General features: G+C 39.2%; 1 protein-coding gene and 1 non-coding gene across 2 annotated transcripts in view; both read left to right on the plus strand.

Annotated features, from left to right (window-relative positions):
- Positions 1 to 14,490, plus strand: part of IPO5 (importin 5) — a 39,439-nt gene extending 24,949 nt beyond the window's left edge. Inside the window, exons 14-26 of the mRNA XM_061133434.1 lie at positions 706 to 924; positions 2,372 to 2,455; positions 3,856 to 3,988; positions 4,086 to 4,207; positions 5,966 to 6,062; positions 7,231 to 7,403; positions 8,344 to 8,455; positions 8,544 to 8,599; positions 9,642 to 9,764; positions 10,658 to 10,877; positions 11,457 to 11,685; positions 13,026 to 13,167; positions 13,739 to 14,490. Of these exons, the coding sequence (XP_060989417.1) occupies positions 706 to 924; positions 2,372 to 2,455; positions 3,856 to 3,988; positions 4,086 to 4,207; positions 5,966 to 6,062; positions 7,231 to 7,403; positions 8,344 to 8,455; positions 8,544 to 8,599; positions 9,642 to 9,764; positions 10,658 to 10,877; positions 11,457 to 11,685; positions 13,026 to 13,167; positions 13,739 to 13,825 (1,797 nt within the window). The 3' untranslated portion in view covers positions 13,826 to 14,490. The remainder of the gene's footprint in view (positions 1 to 705; positions 925 to 2,371; positions 2,456 to 3,855; positions 3,989 to 4,085; positions 4,208 to 5,965; positions 6,063 to 7,230; positions 7,404 to 8,343; positions 8,456 to 8,543; positions 8,600 to 9,641; positions 9,765 to 10,657; positions 10,878 to 11,456; positions 11,686 to 13,025; positions 13,168 to 13,738) is intronic.
- On the plus strand, positions 4,353 to 4,543 carry LOC133049768 (U2 spliceosomal RNA). The gene has a single exon (XR_009691456.1). It is a non-coding gene; the product is annotated as a U2 spliceosomal RNA (small nuclear RNA).
- Positions 14,491 to 16,121: the final 1,631 nt, after the last annotated feature.

Here is a 16,121-nt window from a genome sequence, read left to right on the forward strand (position 1 = left end):
GCTCCCCTCTCAGAGTGGTGTGGGGACTCTAGGTACCAAGTAGAAAGAGCTCTGCCAAGAGTGGCTGTGGTTGATGATGGGGTGAAGGGTCTGGAGCGGCTGCCGGCTCAAGTATTCCACAAGGAATTACAGAATAACATTGCCAGGTGCTGACATGGCCTGACCGCAGGTACCCAGGAAGGATTTTCCTCGGCAGGTCAGAGAACACTGGATCACTGGTGCAGGGGGAAGGCTGGTCTCACCTGTTGCACCAGGATGGGGAAGGAGGCACCTCTCAGGGGTGTCCTCAATGGTATTTTTCTGGAGAGAAATAGAAAATAAAGGAATGGGCCATAAAGGGAACTCTCTCCACGACCTAGTCGGACAGCACAAGATACGAAATTAAGTAGTGAAAATAAATGAGGAACAATGGGTAAAATTAAGCTTGCTGGATACAAAAATTTAAGGGAGTTCACATTTATGCTCAAGAATTAGTGGTGCTTTGAGATAAAGTGGACACAAGTGAGGAGCACTTGCTGCCAGGAGAGAACACCTCGCACATATAGTTCAGCGGGGCTCTTTAGTTTGCGCCGAGACCTAGTTTCCACTCTGGCTGCCGGAGGCTGGGCTCAGCTTGCAGTCTCAGAGCAGCCCTCGGGAACTGATTGGGAGTGTTTGCCCCATCTTCTCCTCTGTGGGGCTTATGTTCTGTTGTCTTCCTTCCAGTTGATCCAGAAAGGCACCAAGTTAGTTTTGGAACAAGTTGTGACGTCTATCGCATCAGTTGCAGATACTGCAGAAGAAAAATTTGTCCCCTACTATGACTTATTCATGCCATCACTGAAGCACATTGTCGAGAACGCAGTTCAGAAGGAACTCAGACTTCTCAGAGGAAAAACTATTGAGTGCATCAGCCTCATTGGTCTGGCTGTTGGGAAGGAGAAGGTAAGTGACTTGTCAACAGTGTGTTGGGTTTGTTGTGTGTCATCTGGCTTCGGGGGCATCGAGGGTACCAGAAGGTCTTTTCTTTCTGATAAAAGGTTTTCTGAAGACTTAGTGTTTTCCGTCATCTTATTCTTGTATTACTTTAATTTTATATATAAATTGTTGCCTTCATATTTTCATTGCTAATAAGGTTTCTTCTTAACTGAGTTATGCTTTTGAAACCTTCCCTTACATGTACGGTCTTATCTCTGGAATTGTGGAATTCCAGACCCATATGTTCAGTTTCACCCATATTTAAATATGTGCTTGGGGGACCCAAGTCCAGTGATTGAGACTCCGCCTTCCAGTGCAGGGGTTGTAGGTTCCATCTCTGGTCAGGAAACTTAAGACCCACATGGCTCAGGGTGCGGCTGAAAATTAAAAAAAAAACACACACACAAAATGTGCTTGGGAACATCCCAGTTGCATTCCTATTAATCCCAAAAGCATTGAGTGTCCCAAGAGAAATATGCATTTAGTTCTTCAGAAAATAATTATAAACTAAATATGCATTTAGATCTTCAGAAAAGAATTTAAAAGGACCATTGGCCAATGTATTTTTCTTCCTAGCCAGCATCTCAGCTGTCAAAGCTAACCCTAAAGAAGTTTCTGTTATCATCAGCCCCTGCCATTCCAATTCTTAGAGCTTTCAACATAGAACCTTTCTCTCTGGTCTCCTCCACAACTAGCATTTTTATCTTACAGTTTTCTGGGAGACACTGAGAACCTAGTCAGTAAAACATTTTTATGTTCCATACTCTGTATTTTGGCTTTCAAACTATCTTTGTGAAACACTGCCTGTTTATACAGTGGAGATTGCCAAAACTAAACAGAGAAGTGAAAATCACAGTTTTTGCATGCTCAGTCACTCATTCGTGTCCAACTTTGCAATCCCACAGACCATAGCCCACCAGGCTCCTCTGTCAATAGTAGGATTTTCCCAGAAAGGATACTGGAGTGGGTTGCCATTTCCTCTTCCAGGGGATCTTCCTGACTCAGGGATTGAACCAGGGTCTCCTGCATTGCAGGTGGATTCTTTACCACTGAGCCGCTAGGGAGAAATCCAGAATTGCTTTTCTGAATTTGAGTTATCTTTTTACTGCTGGAAATGCATAAGCCAAGGACCAAAACTGGATGCCACCAGAACTATCTTTATACTGTAATTCATTTTTACTTTAACTGGAAAACATTTTTCTAGAAATTCTAGAGCACTAAATCCATTGCAATATATGTGAAAACTTCTCTATATAGTACTTTTATCTGAGGGGTTAAAACTCATGTGGGAAATGTTAATAGATTTGGGGGGAAAGACTTAGTATTATGTAAGAAACAAAATTAGGTAGCAGCAGTATCTTTGTGATGTGATACACATGAATAATATGTGTCTTCCCCAAACATTTCCTTCCAGTTCATGCAGGATGCCTCTGACGTGATGCAGCTGTTACTGAAGACACAGACAGACTTCAGTGACATGGAAGATGATGACCCTCAGGTAAAGCAGCGCTCACGGTCCCCTCCATCCTGGTTGATAGCCCTGATAAATACTGAGAAGAGAAATTGAGCAGTAGGTTTCTTGAGATAATACCAACCCCTGGTTTCAGGGACATCCTTCACTGGCTTTCCACACTGTGCACACCGTGTGTGCATACACGTGTTTACTTTTGCACACCATGTTTTTTTTCTTCAGTCGATTTTCAAGCTGCTACTCTTGTGACTAAAGGTTTTTGGTGCTGTTCCATTATCCTAGGTGCTCACATCTCCTCATTTCCCTTGAGCAGTGTCATCCACAGTCATGGCATTGGTTTTCCTCCATAGCATTGTGACTTCAGTCGCTGCACGCAGGGTTTATTTATCCAACCACTTCCAAGACATGTCCGTTTGGATGTCTCCTGGCCCGTTCAGTGCCACGTGACTTCCTTCCCCTTTCGAAAGCAAAAGAAATGTCGCAGCCAACAATTTTAGAATGTGTTGTGCTCTTTTCTCTGCCTAGGAATAAATATCCTTTAGCTTGGAAAGAGCCGTCCCCACTCAGCCTTTCTAACTCCTGCCCAGATTTCCTAGCTGGTACAAGTCTCAGTGGTGGGTGCTTAGGACCTTGTTGTAATAATGTTGTAAATGTCTATCCTATTCTTGGTGATATTCCCAGTGCCTGCTGAACAATGAGCATTCAATAAATAATTGTTGGATTAAATTTTAACTTTACACAGCCATGCTATAGTTGTTTTCCATACTTAAAAAAATTTCTTTTTTCAAACACTTTTTTTGGTTTTGTTTTTAAAATTAGGAGTAGGGGAGTGTGTTTGCACATGCAGCCACATGAGATAAACAAGTATATAAATAGATACTAGAGGGTAAAAATCCCTTTGGGAGCAATAGAGATGAAGTAGAACCAGATTCTCTGTAGGTACTTAGCAGTGATTAAAGTCTTGGTAAATTGAGTAGTAGGAGAAGAGGTGTCTTAAATGTCGACGACCCCCTGCACAGAAAACTTAAACAGAGAGGAGAAAGCGATGATTAATATTGACTGAGTGGAGTGTTAGGCTGTAGGCAAAGTCAGGTAAAGTCCTGCCTTGGGGAAAATTAGCAGCCAGGGGTTGATAAGTCTAAGTGGATTTTTGTTACATGATTCATGTGCTGTTATGGACTGCTTCTTGAAAACAGGAAAAAATAAGACATAGCCCTGGTCTGTCTCTTGCCTCACCTGTTGTCTGTATCCTCATGTAGAAGTTCTCCTTGACTTTTTATTGTTTCTGAACATTTTAAGTATGTGATCTTAGCGCACTTGTTGCTTAAAGGGCCAAAATAAAACATCATTTCTATGAGAAGGGGAAGGGGCTTTACACATTTTTGAAACATCAGTTTAAATTTAATTTTTAATTGTTTTCCCCCCAGATCTCTTACATGATCTCCGCATGGGCCAGGATGTGCAAAATCCTTGGAAAAGAATTTCAGCAGTACCTACCGGTGGTGATGGGGCCTTTAATGAAGACAGCTTCAATTAAGCCTGAAGTAGCCCTTCTAGATAGTAGGTGTCTTCATGAGGAAGTGGCACTTGTAGGATTTCTCTTTGTTATCGTTTTTAACAAAGTTAAAATGAATTTGCTTTGCTTCTTTGTTAATAGCTCAAGACATGGAGAACATGAGCGATGATGATGGTTGGGAATTTGTGAACCTTGGAGATCAGCAGAGTTTTGGTATTAAAACTGCAGGGCTGGAAGAAAAGTCAACTGCTTGTCAGATGCTGGTAATTATGTTTACTGAACTTTATTTTACAACTTCTCATGAATACATGTGTGTGTATGTAAATATATTTCATAGGAGTGCTTTTTATAGATACTGAAGAAGTTAGTTTGAAGAACCAGGAATGTATTCTTTAAGAAATAAGATACATCGCTTCTCGGCCTTTTGGCTAAGATCAAGTGTAGTATCTGTTCTCATCAGTTTAATATCTGATACGTCCTCTATCCGAGGACAATATATTAAATGGATTTTTGGAGCTGGGAGTTGGAATAGGAGCTTGCTCCGTCCACTCCACGCATCGACCTGGTATTGCAGTACTTCCAGGAACGGTGCACCAAAAAAAGAAAAAAAAAAAAAAAAAGAAATAAGATACAGAAACCTTTACACTCAACATTTCCACTTACAGATTTCAATCCTAAAGAAATCATGTGGATGAAACCTTTCATTACCAGTGCTGCTTTTAATAACAAGAACAAAGTGAATAGCCCAAATACCTGTTAGCAAGACGATCAGGAAGCACTGTGCCTTGGAGTGTTACAAAACTAACCGACAGAAGGGTTTCTGTGCGTTTTGTGCTCAGTGTGTGACCAGAGGCTGAGGAGTGGTTTTCAATGAACAAAAATGTGCTCACAGTATTAAAAATAAAATAGGTATGAGTTCATTGTACTAAAAAAGATGTGGTAGGAGAATCTGGATATTTGCAGTGATTATCTTAACTGTATGAGCATGTGTTGTAGACAGGGAGGGGTAAGTTTTGTTTTGTTTTCAACTGTTAAGAGATTATGGTAACACAACTTTGCGAGTCAACTAAACATCAGTAAAAAAATTTTTAAGAGATTATGATATATTATAAATCTAGCAGTTAAGTAAGCCTAAATAAAAACTAATGGCTTCAGTTTTATTTTTCTGTTAACAAGGCATTGCTTTCTAATTCATTTAAGCATATCTCTGGAACTTACTCTTACCAGTGCCTGTGTGCTGACGTACTCTGTTGTGTTAGACTCTGTGACCGCATGGACTGTAGCCCACCAGGCTCCTCTGTCTGTGGGATTCTCCAGGCAAGAACACTGGAGTGGGTAGCCATTACCTCCTCCAGGGGATCTTCCCGACTGGGAGATTGAACTGCATCTTGTGCATCTCCTGTATTGCAAGCGTATTGTTTACCACTGAGCCATCATATTTGCCTATAATTTATAAATATTTTAGAATTTTTGTAGTATCTTTCAACTTGAGAAAAAATGTAAATATAACAGCTTTTACATTTGCATAAACACAATTATCTTTTAATGTAGTAAAAGAGAAAAGAATTACTTACGATGGGTTTTTTTTGTTTGATTGTTGTAATGATTTTTTTAAAAATTCAAAACAGAAACTCATAGCTGCAGATTTACAGAAGTGATGTGCCGTGATTACATTTTCATGGTTTTGAAAATAACTTTTTATATTGCCTTAATTAAGTGGTATCTTTCGTTTGAAGTATTTTCAGAGTACTGAAGCTTTTGCCAAATTCTTCCCCACACTAAATAAGAATATGAAGCATTCCACCTTATGAATGACATTATATTTTACAGTTGTTTCATGGCTCTTTCCCATTTTACAGTTCCATGAGTTAGATGACTAATTTCGTTGTCCTGCATACAGCTTTAAAGTAGTTAGCTCTAGTTAAGGTAGAGCATTCTGTGGTCCATAGGTTTTGCAGTTTGTAATAAAAAACAAATGTCTAACATGGATCTTGATTTCTCTTCCAATACTTTCGTTTCAGGTTTGTTATGCTAAGGAGTTAAAAGAAGGCTTTGTGGAGTATACTGAACAGGTTGTCAAACTCATGGTACCTCTACTGAAATTTTATTTCCACGATGATATCCTGTAATTTTTGAACAGAAAAGATTTATAGATATACTTCAGTTGTGGATTGTTGAAGTATTAGACTTTGTGCTAGCTGAAGTAAGTGGACATCACCAGTATTCTGTTTGCACTGATGGTGGTTTCAGATTCTTTGCTTGTGCCTTTGTTTCACTTGTCCCAAAAACCTGAAAAAGAAAATGTCAGCTATCCAATAGTTTGACAGTTCTCTGTGAAGCACTGAAGAGTTTTAAGGACTGGGATTTTATTAGCAAATATCTCTAACTTGTGTAATGCCACTTTCCCCAAATATCTTTTGGTGATGTTAAGAAAGTAAGATTCTTTTTAATAGGTTAGAGACCACCTTAACTTTCTAGCTCATTTCAAATGTGGATAACACCTCTGGGGAGAAATGTCTCTTAATGAATCTGCATGTAACAATTGTCCTCTTCAGTACAATGGTAGTTGTAATAAGTATAGGTATATTTTTATACCTTTTTGCACACATACACACTTTTAGATGGGTTAAAAAATGACAGCCCAGTGTCGTGAGAGCCACAGGCGCAGATCTGAGACCCCAGAGCCGCTCGGTGGTGGTGGCTCCCCACACAGCATCCTACAGCGGCGTCCTGCACAGGAGGTGGCTTTTCCCCAGCAGACATCCCGTGACACCTGAGGGCAGGGCAGAATCATTTCTAAGAGGAATTCTCAAGGCCTTGATATTAGGTAGGGTGAAACAACTCTGCGGAGACCAATTCAGGAAGAGATCCTTGGTAGTTTTCTTAGTAAATCATTACTTCAGTTGCCTTTGTTAGAAATGCATTACCTGAAGTTTGGGGATAGGTATATCCTGAGACACGCTGTGAGAATCCTGGCTGTTTCCTCATTTATTTTTGTGTTGAGGGGTTATATTTGAACCTTTATTCCTGTTGTATTGTAGGTGATGGGAAAGACAGGAAGTATGTCTTGAGGCAGGGAGACTTGTGTTTTTATACACAGGTTATATTGAACACAAGTTCTTGGAGAGCACTCTTAGATAAACAGAAGTTGCCTAGCACTTCTGTTAATAACTCAGTGAGCACTTCAGCATGTAAGTGAGCAAAACAATAGAACAATCTTGAGGATAGTAATTACACTAAATGTTGTCTAAGGTTCATTTGAGTGCATTTTCCTTAACAATAAAACGCGTTCGAGTGGCAGCAGCAGAATCCATGCCTCTTCTCCTGGAGTGTGCGAGAGTTCGTGGTCCTGAGTACCTCACACAGATGTGGCATTTTATGTGTGATGCACTAATCAAGGCCATTGGCACAGAGCCAGATTCAGATGTCCTCTCAGAAATAATGCATTCTTTCGCAAAGGTAAATATTTTCTCTTCAAAAATAATGTATAAGGTTGTGTGTCCATATATTTGTCTTGCTAAATAAATGGGATTTTTTTTATGCTGTAACATAATTTGCAACCAAAAATGTTTAATATTTTGGTGTTATCACTCTTATCCTTACTTTTTTTCGTCTTTTTCTTTTTTCTCTCTTTTTTTTTTCTCCTTACTTTTTAAGAATAGCTAGCTGCTCTTGTGTTCTAGTCTTGATTAGTTTCCATCGTCATTTACCTAGTAATCCAACCACAGAAACTTGGGTGTCATCCAAGTCAAGTCTAGTCTCTGTCCTCTTCTCTCTCCCCTAAATTCCTCTCTGTTTTTCTGCTGTAGCTCTTCTTTTTGCTTTAGCCTCACTTGATCTGCTCCAGAAGCCATTCCTCCTTTCCCTCACAGTTGAGTCACCTTTCCTCAAGCATTAACTTGCTCTTGAGTCACTCCCCACTTTTCAAGGCTCACAGCTCCAGCACTTGCTTCACAATTGGGTTTAAAAACCCTTTGTCCCCATTTGCACTCCTCAAGTTCAGATTTTCTGTTACTTTTCCAAAGAATGCATGCTTCCATGCCTTCACTTATCTCATTCCCTCCGTTTATGACACAAGCTTAGCCTTCCTCTAGCACCAGAGTACACATGTGATAACTGAGCTTCTTAAGAGCTGGTTGGTCTTTTCCATCTTTGAATTTGCAATACCCAGCATAATTCCTGGCACTTAAGACATGCTCAGAACATGTTTAAAGGAAAAATATTTTAAAAATTCTCCTCTTTAAAATACTGATGTAGTAGCAAATATAATCCAAGTGTACCTACTGTTTAATCTCTGGGTAGGGGTTACGTTCATTTGTCTCATGCCTCCATCTGATTCTTAATGGAGTTTAACACTTAAATCTTACGAGTCGCTTTGTTTCCTCAAACTCATTTTTAGTGCATTGAAGTCATGGGAGATGGATGCCTTAATAATGAACACTTTGAAGAGTTGGGTGGTATACTGAAAGCTAAACTTGAAGAACATTTTAAAAACCAAGAATTGCGGCAAGGTAAGTTTTCCACGCTTTTATTTCTGGATATAATTCTTGACCATTTTTGGCGACCATTTAAAAAGACATTTATTTGGGTGTGTTTTAGTTAAAAGACAAGATGAAGATTATGATGAGCAGGTGGAAGAATCACTACAAGATGAGGTCAGTTACTTCGTTTAGAACTTAACTTATGTGACCATTTGCATTAATGCTTTAGTTTCTGATTCATCTGACTTCTAAAATGTACTTCTTAGTAATCGCCAGCAGAAGAATTTGATGTGTGTTTCATTTATTAATTTAGAGGTTGAGTGGTTTGAAGTTAGCTGGTTTGTGTTTAGGGTGCTGGGTGTGCACTTTGTTGCAGTGACCTTACACGTGAAAGCACTTTGGAGTTCCCTCGTATCGCCTACACCTCTCGCAGCACTCATCTGTGCCCATGGGTGCTTTCACCATCTTGAAGATGAGTGAACTCAGACTCAGATGTTAAGTGATTGCCTAGAGCCACACTGTTGACACTCTCGTGCTTAAGGCCAGGTCTTCCTGTAACACCAGCTCTCTTTCCACTGGAGCACAGAATTGTGCAAATTTCCCTATAAACAATAGGCCTATGGTTGACATAATTCTTCACGTTGTTACTCAAAACTTCCATCAGACCTCTTGATGCCATCAGCATATGTCAGCTCTGTATGTAGGGTCTGCCGTGTGTGGCATGTGGCCATCTGATGGACCCGTGCTGGCTCGTGGGGGTCATCCCTGTCCTCAGCAGGTGCTCACCCTGACACGTACATGGTTCCCAGGGATGAGGTGTTGTAAGTAACTGACCTCACATCTCCCCACCATCCTGCTCCAAAACTAGAGATGTCCTAGAAAACAAACAAAAAATAGTAAAGCAAAATCACTCATTTCAGAACTTTGAAATTTGGGATAGTCTTTCAACCATCTATTTTAAATACATTCCATGGAAAGTGTTTGCAGTCAATTCAGTATTTGCCATGCTGTTTCTGTCTTCATTGCCAGACAAGACATCACTGGAGTAACCTCAGTCTCTGGATTCTGGCTATGCTCTTAAGAAAGTGACAGGAAATTTAATTTTCTATGTTCCTTAGATTTTTTTATAATAAATGTTAAGAATAGTGAGGACACTTTTTAAATACATATGTACTTTTTTTTTTAACACATAGTATGCCCACTTGGTTTTTTTTAGGATGATAATGATGTTTATATTCTGACCAAAGTGTCAGACATTTTACACTCAATATTCAGTAGCTACAAGGAAAAGGTGTTACCATGGTTTGAACAGCTGCTTCCGTTAATTGTCAACCTAATTGTGAGTATTACCTCTTTTTGACAATTATTTTAAATAGTTGACCTGAAAATCTATTACAGCATTTGAAAATTTAACACTTTCAGGTTAAAATGGATCCTAGAAATCATAGAGTTTTCACCATACCTCTTTAATTTACTGAGTTGATAGCATTGCCTTGGATATTTTCTCAGTGTATGCTTGGAAGTTTACTAATTGGGTTTTCTGTAATCCTATTAATTTATAATACAGTCTAAAAATATACAACTGACTTTTTATTATTTTAGATTATCTATACCCTGCTAAATTAATAAATGGAAACAAAATAGTTACAGGTTATTGTTTTAAAGTAGATGCTAGAAAATTCAGTTTTGATCTTTATTATGTACCACCAGCAATCGTAGGTTCTGGATGATAGCATTACATATTCAATTTTTCAAAATGTATTATAAATTAAAAGCAGTCATCGGGTATTTATCCCCTTTTGGCTTTCAATTTTGTGTTTTGTGATACTTAGCAGTGCAGTATGTCTTTAAAAATGATTCAGGCACGTGACACCCTGTTGAATCAGTACTGGATTCCTGCACGTGACACCCTGTTGAATCAGCACTGTGAAGTTTTGTGGCTTTTGCTATTACTGCACTTTTTAAATAGAGCATTGCTGTTATCTTTGCTGTAAAGTGAAGGTACCTACGTGTCTGCTGCTGTCACTCCTCCTCATCCTTGGTAATTTCAGATGGTGGGACATCTGTAGAGTAGGTTGAGGGTTATTATTCACAAGAACTGATTGCTGTGGTGTTTGTTTTTCATTACCTGTATCAGGAATATCCCTGTGAGATGACAGCCAGTAGTAAATATTTGTTTCTTTACAGTCTTCACTCCAGTATCCAAAGCTTAAAAGAGTATCTCTTTTGTAGTGTCCACATAGACCATGGCCAGACAGACAGTGGGGACTGTGCATCTTTGATGATGTCATAGAACACTGTAGTCCAGCCTCATTTAAATATGCAGAATATTTCTTAAGGCCAATGCTCCAATACGTATGTGACAGCAGCCCAGAAGTCAGGCAAGCAGCTGCGTATGGCCTGGGAGTCATGGCACAGTATGGTGGCGATAACTACCGTCCTTTCTGCACAGGTACTTCTGTTTATCTGGTTATGCACATTTCGCCCCAGACATCCCTGTTAGCCCTACCTTGCTTTCTGCCCCCACCCTGAAAGTAGTACACACTGCTTCCTTCTTGCATCCTTTTGCAAACACCTTATTACAGCACGTAGACATTTAGCATCCTCACTCGTGTAGAGATGGGAATGAAGTCTGAGTGGGACCAGCGCCTCTTCGCCCCGGTCCCAGGGTACAGTTCATCTGGGGCTTGGAGGATGTGCCTTTAAGGCATGCCTGGGTCCCTGTGAGTTCGGCACAGGAATAGAGCTGGGCAGCTTTTAAAAGCTGTAGTACGTGGAGGTGATCAGGAGTGCAAGTCTGGAGGCTGCTAACCTCTTAGGGCCTATAAATTAATGTAGTGCGGCTGGTCCTAAGCACACCGGGCAATCTCCCTCTCTCCCGTCATGGTTGTGAAGTCATGAAAACAAAATGCTCCTTACACTTGGACATTTTCTCACTGTAATTTATAGCTGGACCAAAAATAACACATATTTTTGATCATTTGCATGAAAATGAGCCTTGAACTGACTTCTTTCCAAATGCTTATTTTAGAAGCACTTCCACTGCTGGTAAGAGTTATTCAGTCTGCTGATGCCAAGACCAAAGAAAACATCAATGCTACTGAGAACTGCATCTCAGCGGTGGGGAAAATGATGAAGTTCAAGCCTGACTGTGTGAACGTTGAAGAAGTCCTCCCACACTGGCTATCTTGGCTTCCACTGCATGAGGATAAAGAAGAAGCCGTTCAGACTTTCAATTATCTTTGCGACCTGATTGAGAGGTAGGCAGCGGGACAGGTCGACCTCATTTCCTTCCCCTTCACGTAACTTGGCACTTCCTGTGCACGCCTTGCAGGCGTTCAGGTTCTAATAATGCTGTCTTTGTAAATCAAGTTAAGAAACCTTATCACAGTTAGGAGTGCCTTATAATCACATCTGATTTTGAGTTACTTGTGGAATTCAGTTCAACAGATGAGGCATTATAGAATAAGATGTTCAAAGAAGGTTCTGTTCTGTCTCCCACCCCACTCATTCGTTCTTTTATCCATTCAGTCATTAGCTTTACTGAGGCATCATTGGCATATCATTTATTAATAGAATGAGATGAAAGAACATGGGTTAGTACTATTATTTGACCCTCTGAAATACTAGTGTTTCTCTTTGAATTAAAAAATCAGTGGTCTAAGGGAAATATACCAGATGGGCACTCAGGGTCTGGCCCTTGACCTCTGGCGTTGTTAGTGTTATTTTGTGTCTATGAGTATTGCTAAGAATTAGAACAACCAGGAGGTTACAAACGCTATCACATCAAAGTTGTATCCATTGGTGGTCTGGGCTCTGTCACTATTAACTGCTGCTTTTAGTTCATAAATAAATCCAGGGGCTACAACCACTCATTTCATGCAGTTTGTAGAAATGGGCCAGTGGCTGTATTCCTTCATGCCTAAGTTCTCGTTGGTCATACAAATACTGGAAGTCTTTGACTGAGGACATCGTTAAGGAATGCTTCAGAGCCATTGTGGAGATGCGTTAACCTGCTCTTGCGTCTGAAGTGACCCGTTCTCCATCATGCTATTAATCTTCTCCCTTAGAAATGACTGCTCTGGAATTTTCCTGATAAAAAAGATTGAACTAATCAGATTCACTGTTAGGTTTCTTTCTGTTAAACTTGACTGGAACTTATTTCCCAGTTTACTTTTGAAATGCCCTTACATCTTTTTGAACTTCAGATTTATTTTAGAAACCATTCTGTAGTATCTAAATAAAATTTATATTAAGGAACTATTCTTATATGTATGGTTTACATGGGAAGAAACTGCAAAGCTAATCAGGTTTCCTCCTACTGGATTTAAAAGGCAGTTGATTTTAGTGTATAACCATTGTATAAGTGAAAGTGAAGTCGCTTAGTCGTGTCCGACTCTTTGCGACCGCATGGACTGTAGCCTACCAGGCTCCTCCGTCCATGGGATTTTCCAGGCAAGAGTACTGGAGTGGGTTGCCATTAAGGAAGGACCTAATAACAGAATTTGGTACTGGGGGAAGGGTATGGGAAAGTATATGAGTGCTTGAGTGATTTTCTGTTACAATTCTCATTAATAATGGTTTTCTTCTCTTGTTTCAGTAATCACCCAATTGTTCTTGGCCCAAACAATACCAATCTGCCCAAAATATTCAGTATAATTGCAGAAGGAGAAATGCATGAGGCAATTAAACATGACGATCCTTGTGCCAAACGTCTGGCTAATGTAGTTCGCCAAGTACAGGTAAGCTGATTTGGTTAAATTGGGAAAGAAGAACTAAAATGGTTTTGGGGTTTTATTGTTTAGTTGTGTTTTTCTGTATTTTTTCTGTTAGAGGAAGAGAATAGAAATTCAACGAGCTAAGGAAATTTCACTTTTATCTTGTTACCAAGCCTCAAATGGATTATTACCTATTAAAACTGGAACCTTTGTCTTAAATTTGAGATTAGCATATACTCATTATGTTGTTGTTTCTCTGTATATATGTGAAAACAGAAAGGCAAGATGTTAGTTGTAGTAACTGTCAGCTACCAACGTTTTATAATCGACTTTTCCTCCCTAAGTGGATGTGTGTAGATAACTTGAACAGGTCATCAAAAGTGTAGCTTTATCAATGTAAAAATGAGAAAGCTTACTGTAAGTGAAACAAACTTCATAGAAATGAAAAGATGTCTTGCTTCTACAATGATGTTCATCAAGCTAATCTACTGGAAAAAAAGTATGTTGGCATTACAGTCTGCCTAATAATGGTTATGAGAGTACTACCCAGTGACCGTTTCGCCAAATCTAAACATGTGACATTGTTCTTTCCTAGACTTCTGGAGGACTGTGGGCTGAGTGCATAGCGCAGCTTAGTCCCGAGCAGCAGGCAGCCATACAAGAGCTCCTGAACTCTGCCTGAAGGGCCTTATACCACCACCAGAAAACTAACTCCAAATAAACGTTTACCCTTTTGTTTAGGTTTCTTTGTTTTGTTTTTGAGCAAAAGAGAACGGTAGAGTTGTGTGTAGGCCATTCTTCTGCAAAGCCACAACAGCAGAACGAGAAGCCCTGGGTTTCAGGATGGTGTGTAAGTGGATTCTCCCCCCCACTCCTGAGGAAGTCCCGTGAGCCCTGCAGTAACACTGAAGAGTATTTTTCTATTGGTGTAACCCACCCAAGTGAAGGCAAAAGGGAAATAAAATTAATTTTCCTTACTAGATACAAGGAAACTTAAGACAAAACAGCTTTAATTAAGATCCGTTCCTCAGCATAGATGTGTGTTAAAACAAGTTGCTATACACCTAGTGTTCATTCTGTTAATTGGAGTGTGAGTCTTTTTGTGGGGTAGAAAGAAGCCTTCTACCCAGCAAGCTCGTAGATCCAAACATTGAAGAAAAGCTGAAGACAAAAACAACAAGCATGAAAATGTTACTTTACGTCACTTTCGATCCTTTTCCCCAAAAGGCTTATGCAGTGACTCAGTTTGGAAAGCTTTTTGGCTTCCAGCCCTTGAATGTGAAGTGTCGTTGGCATGTCTGGCAGTAGTCTCATTCACTCCTCAATAAACAGCGTTGAAATACGAAAGAGGTTTGTGTAAAACTTCAGTACTGTCTGGCTTTGATTCATTTAATGTTTTTAATATAAGAGTAATATTTTTTAAACTGATAACGATGGCTCTGAATTTTGTTTCCCCCTGATATTTTCCTCATGCAATTTAAAGTTAAAAGCATCTAGTTTTTACCATCTTCCACTTTAATTTAAGCTAAGTTATGATACACCTACTCCATTCACAATTGATGTGCAAACTTCAGTCGTTTTAAAAGCTAGCATTGTTCTTGTTAGAAAAAAAGAATTTGGCTTAGTATTTTTATTGCAAATTGTAATTGCTATGGAGCCACACACAACTTTTAAACTTTTAATTTTATGATAAGTATTATGGCTAAAATTATTTACTGATAAATTCAGTAAAATGTGTGAATGTTTTTTTCTTTATGTATTAACCTCATAGCAGTAAATGACTTGCTGTTGTTTCTTTAAGGAATTTTTCTAAGAGGTCTTACTAGATTTCTGTTGAAACTCGAGTGTTAACAATTTTATAGTTTGTACTGAATTTAACCGTGATACAAAAATGAATTTTATGCCTAGATCAGAAATTAAAATTAAAGGTTTTTTTCTTTAAATGATTTGCATTACTTTATTAAAAGTAAATCTGAAATTAAATAGAAAGTAGAATAAATTATATAAAGATGGTTTGGTTGGGAGCAAATACCCTTCACATGTATTTTGTTTCCAGCCCAGAAGCTTTGGTATCTGGCAGGACAAACACCATGTTGAATGACTTCTCAAGAAGATCATTGTTTTCGGTGGTACCTGTTTGACTCTCTCAATATGGTGGGAGGGGATGTTTGAAGCTCCCTAATAGCCTGTCTTTCTATTGGAGTAAAATATGGTAGGACAATCCATCAGTCCTTTCTTAAACAGAATGCTGTTTGGAAAGCTCATTCGTGTACTGATGGCAGTCAACTGGAGCAATTTAGATTTCCCTTTTTTTGAACTTACTACTATACTTAAAACATGTTTAAAATGTGGTGTGTGCTCACCTCAGTTGAGATGGAATATGGTCGGAAGATGGGTACGTTTTTTGGAGAGTTTAGTGTTTGTGGGGGGCTGTGCTGAGCACTTACTTAAACGTTTTTGGAAAAAGTCAGAAGACATACCCATCACAGGGGTCTAAGGTCCCTGAAAGAAGTATGTGGGTGCAAATCAGTCAACTGCAGGTTGACTACATCCTTCTGCATAGAAATAGAATAAATAATCAGAGTTGAACCAAATTAATCAGAGAAGGTTGGTTTTAAAGACAGTGTGACATGATCCTGAAATCCAGGGCTTGTAACTAATTGTGACACACAACTCTTTTAAATTATCTGGGGAAACCTTTTTAACGCCTCATTTTGTCTCTACAAGATGAAAATTCATGTTTTTTTTCCTTTTGTACCAAGTTTAGTGGCCTTGCATGACAGCCAATAATGATATATTTATGAATCCGAGCTATTTCTAGAGGAAAAAAATGTGTGTGGCCCTTACATTTTCTGGGTCTTTTGTAACACAGAGGGTTAAGCTACGTGCACAAGTGTCAGAAATTTTTAGCGTAACTCATTTGGAATATTTTCTTAATGCTGTAAATCTGAAGAAAAGCAAAATTGTCTTAAAGCTCA

Source organism: Dama dama, chromosome 30 (assembly GCF_033118175.1).
Source record: "Dama dama isolate Ldn47 chromosome 30, ASM3311817v1, whole genome shotgun sequence".
Lineage (NCBI taxonomy): Eukaryota > Metazoa > Chordata > Mammalia > Artiodactyla > Cervidae > Dama > Dama dama.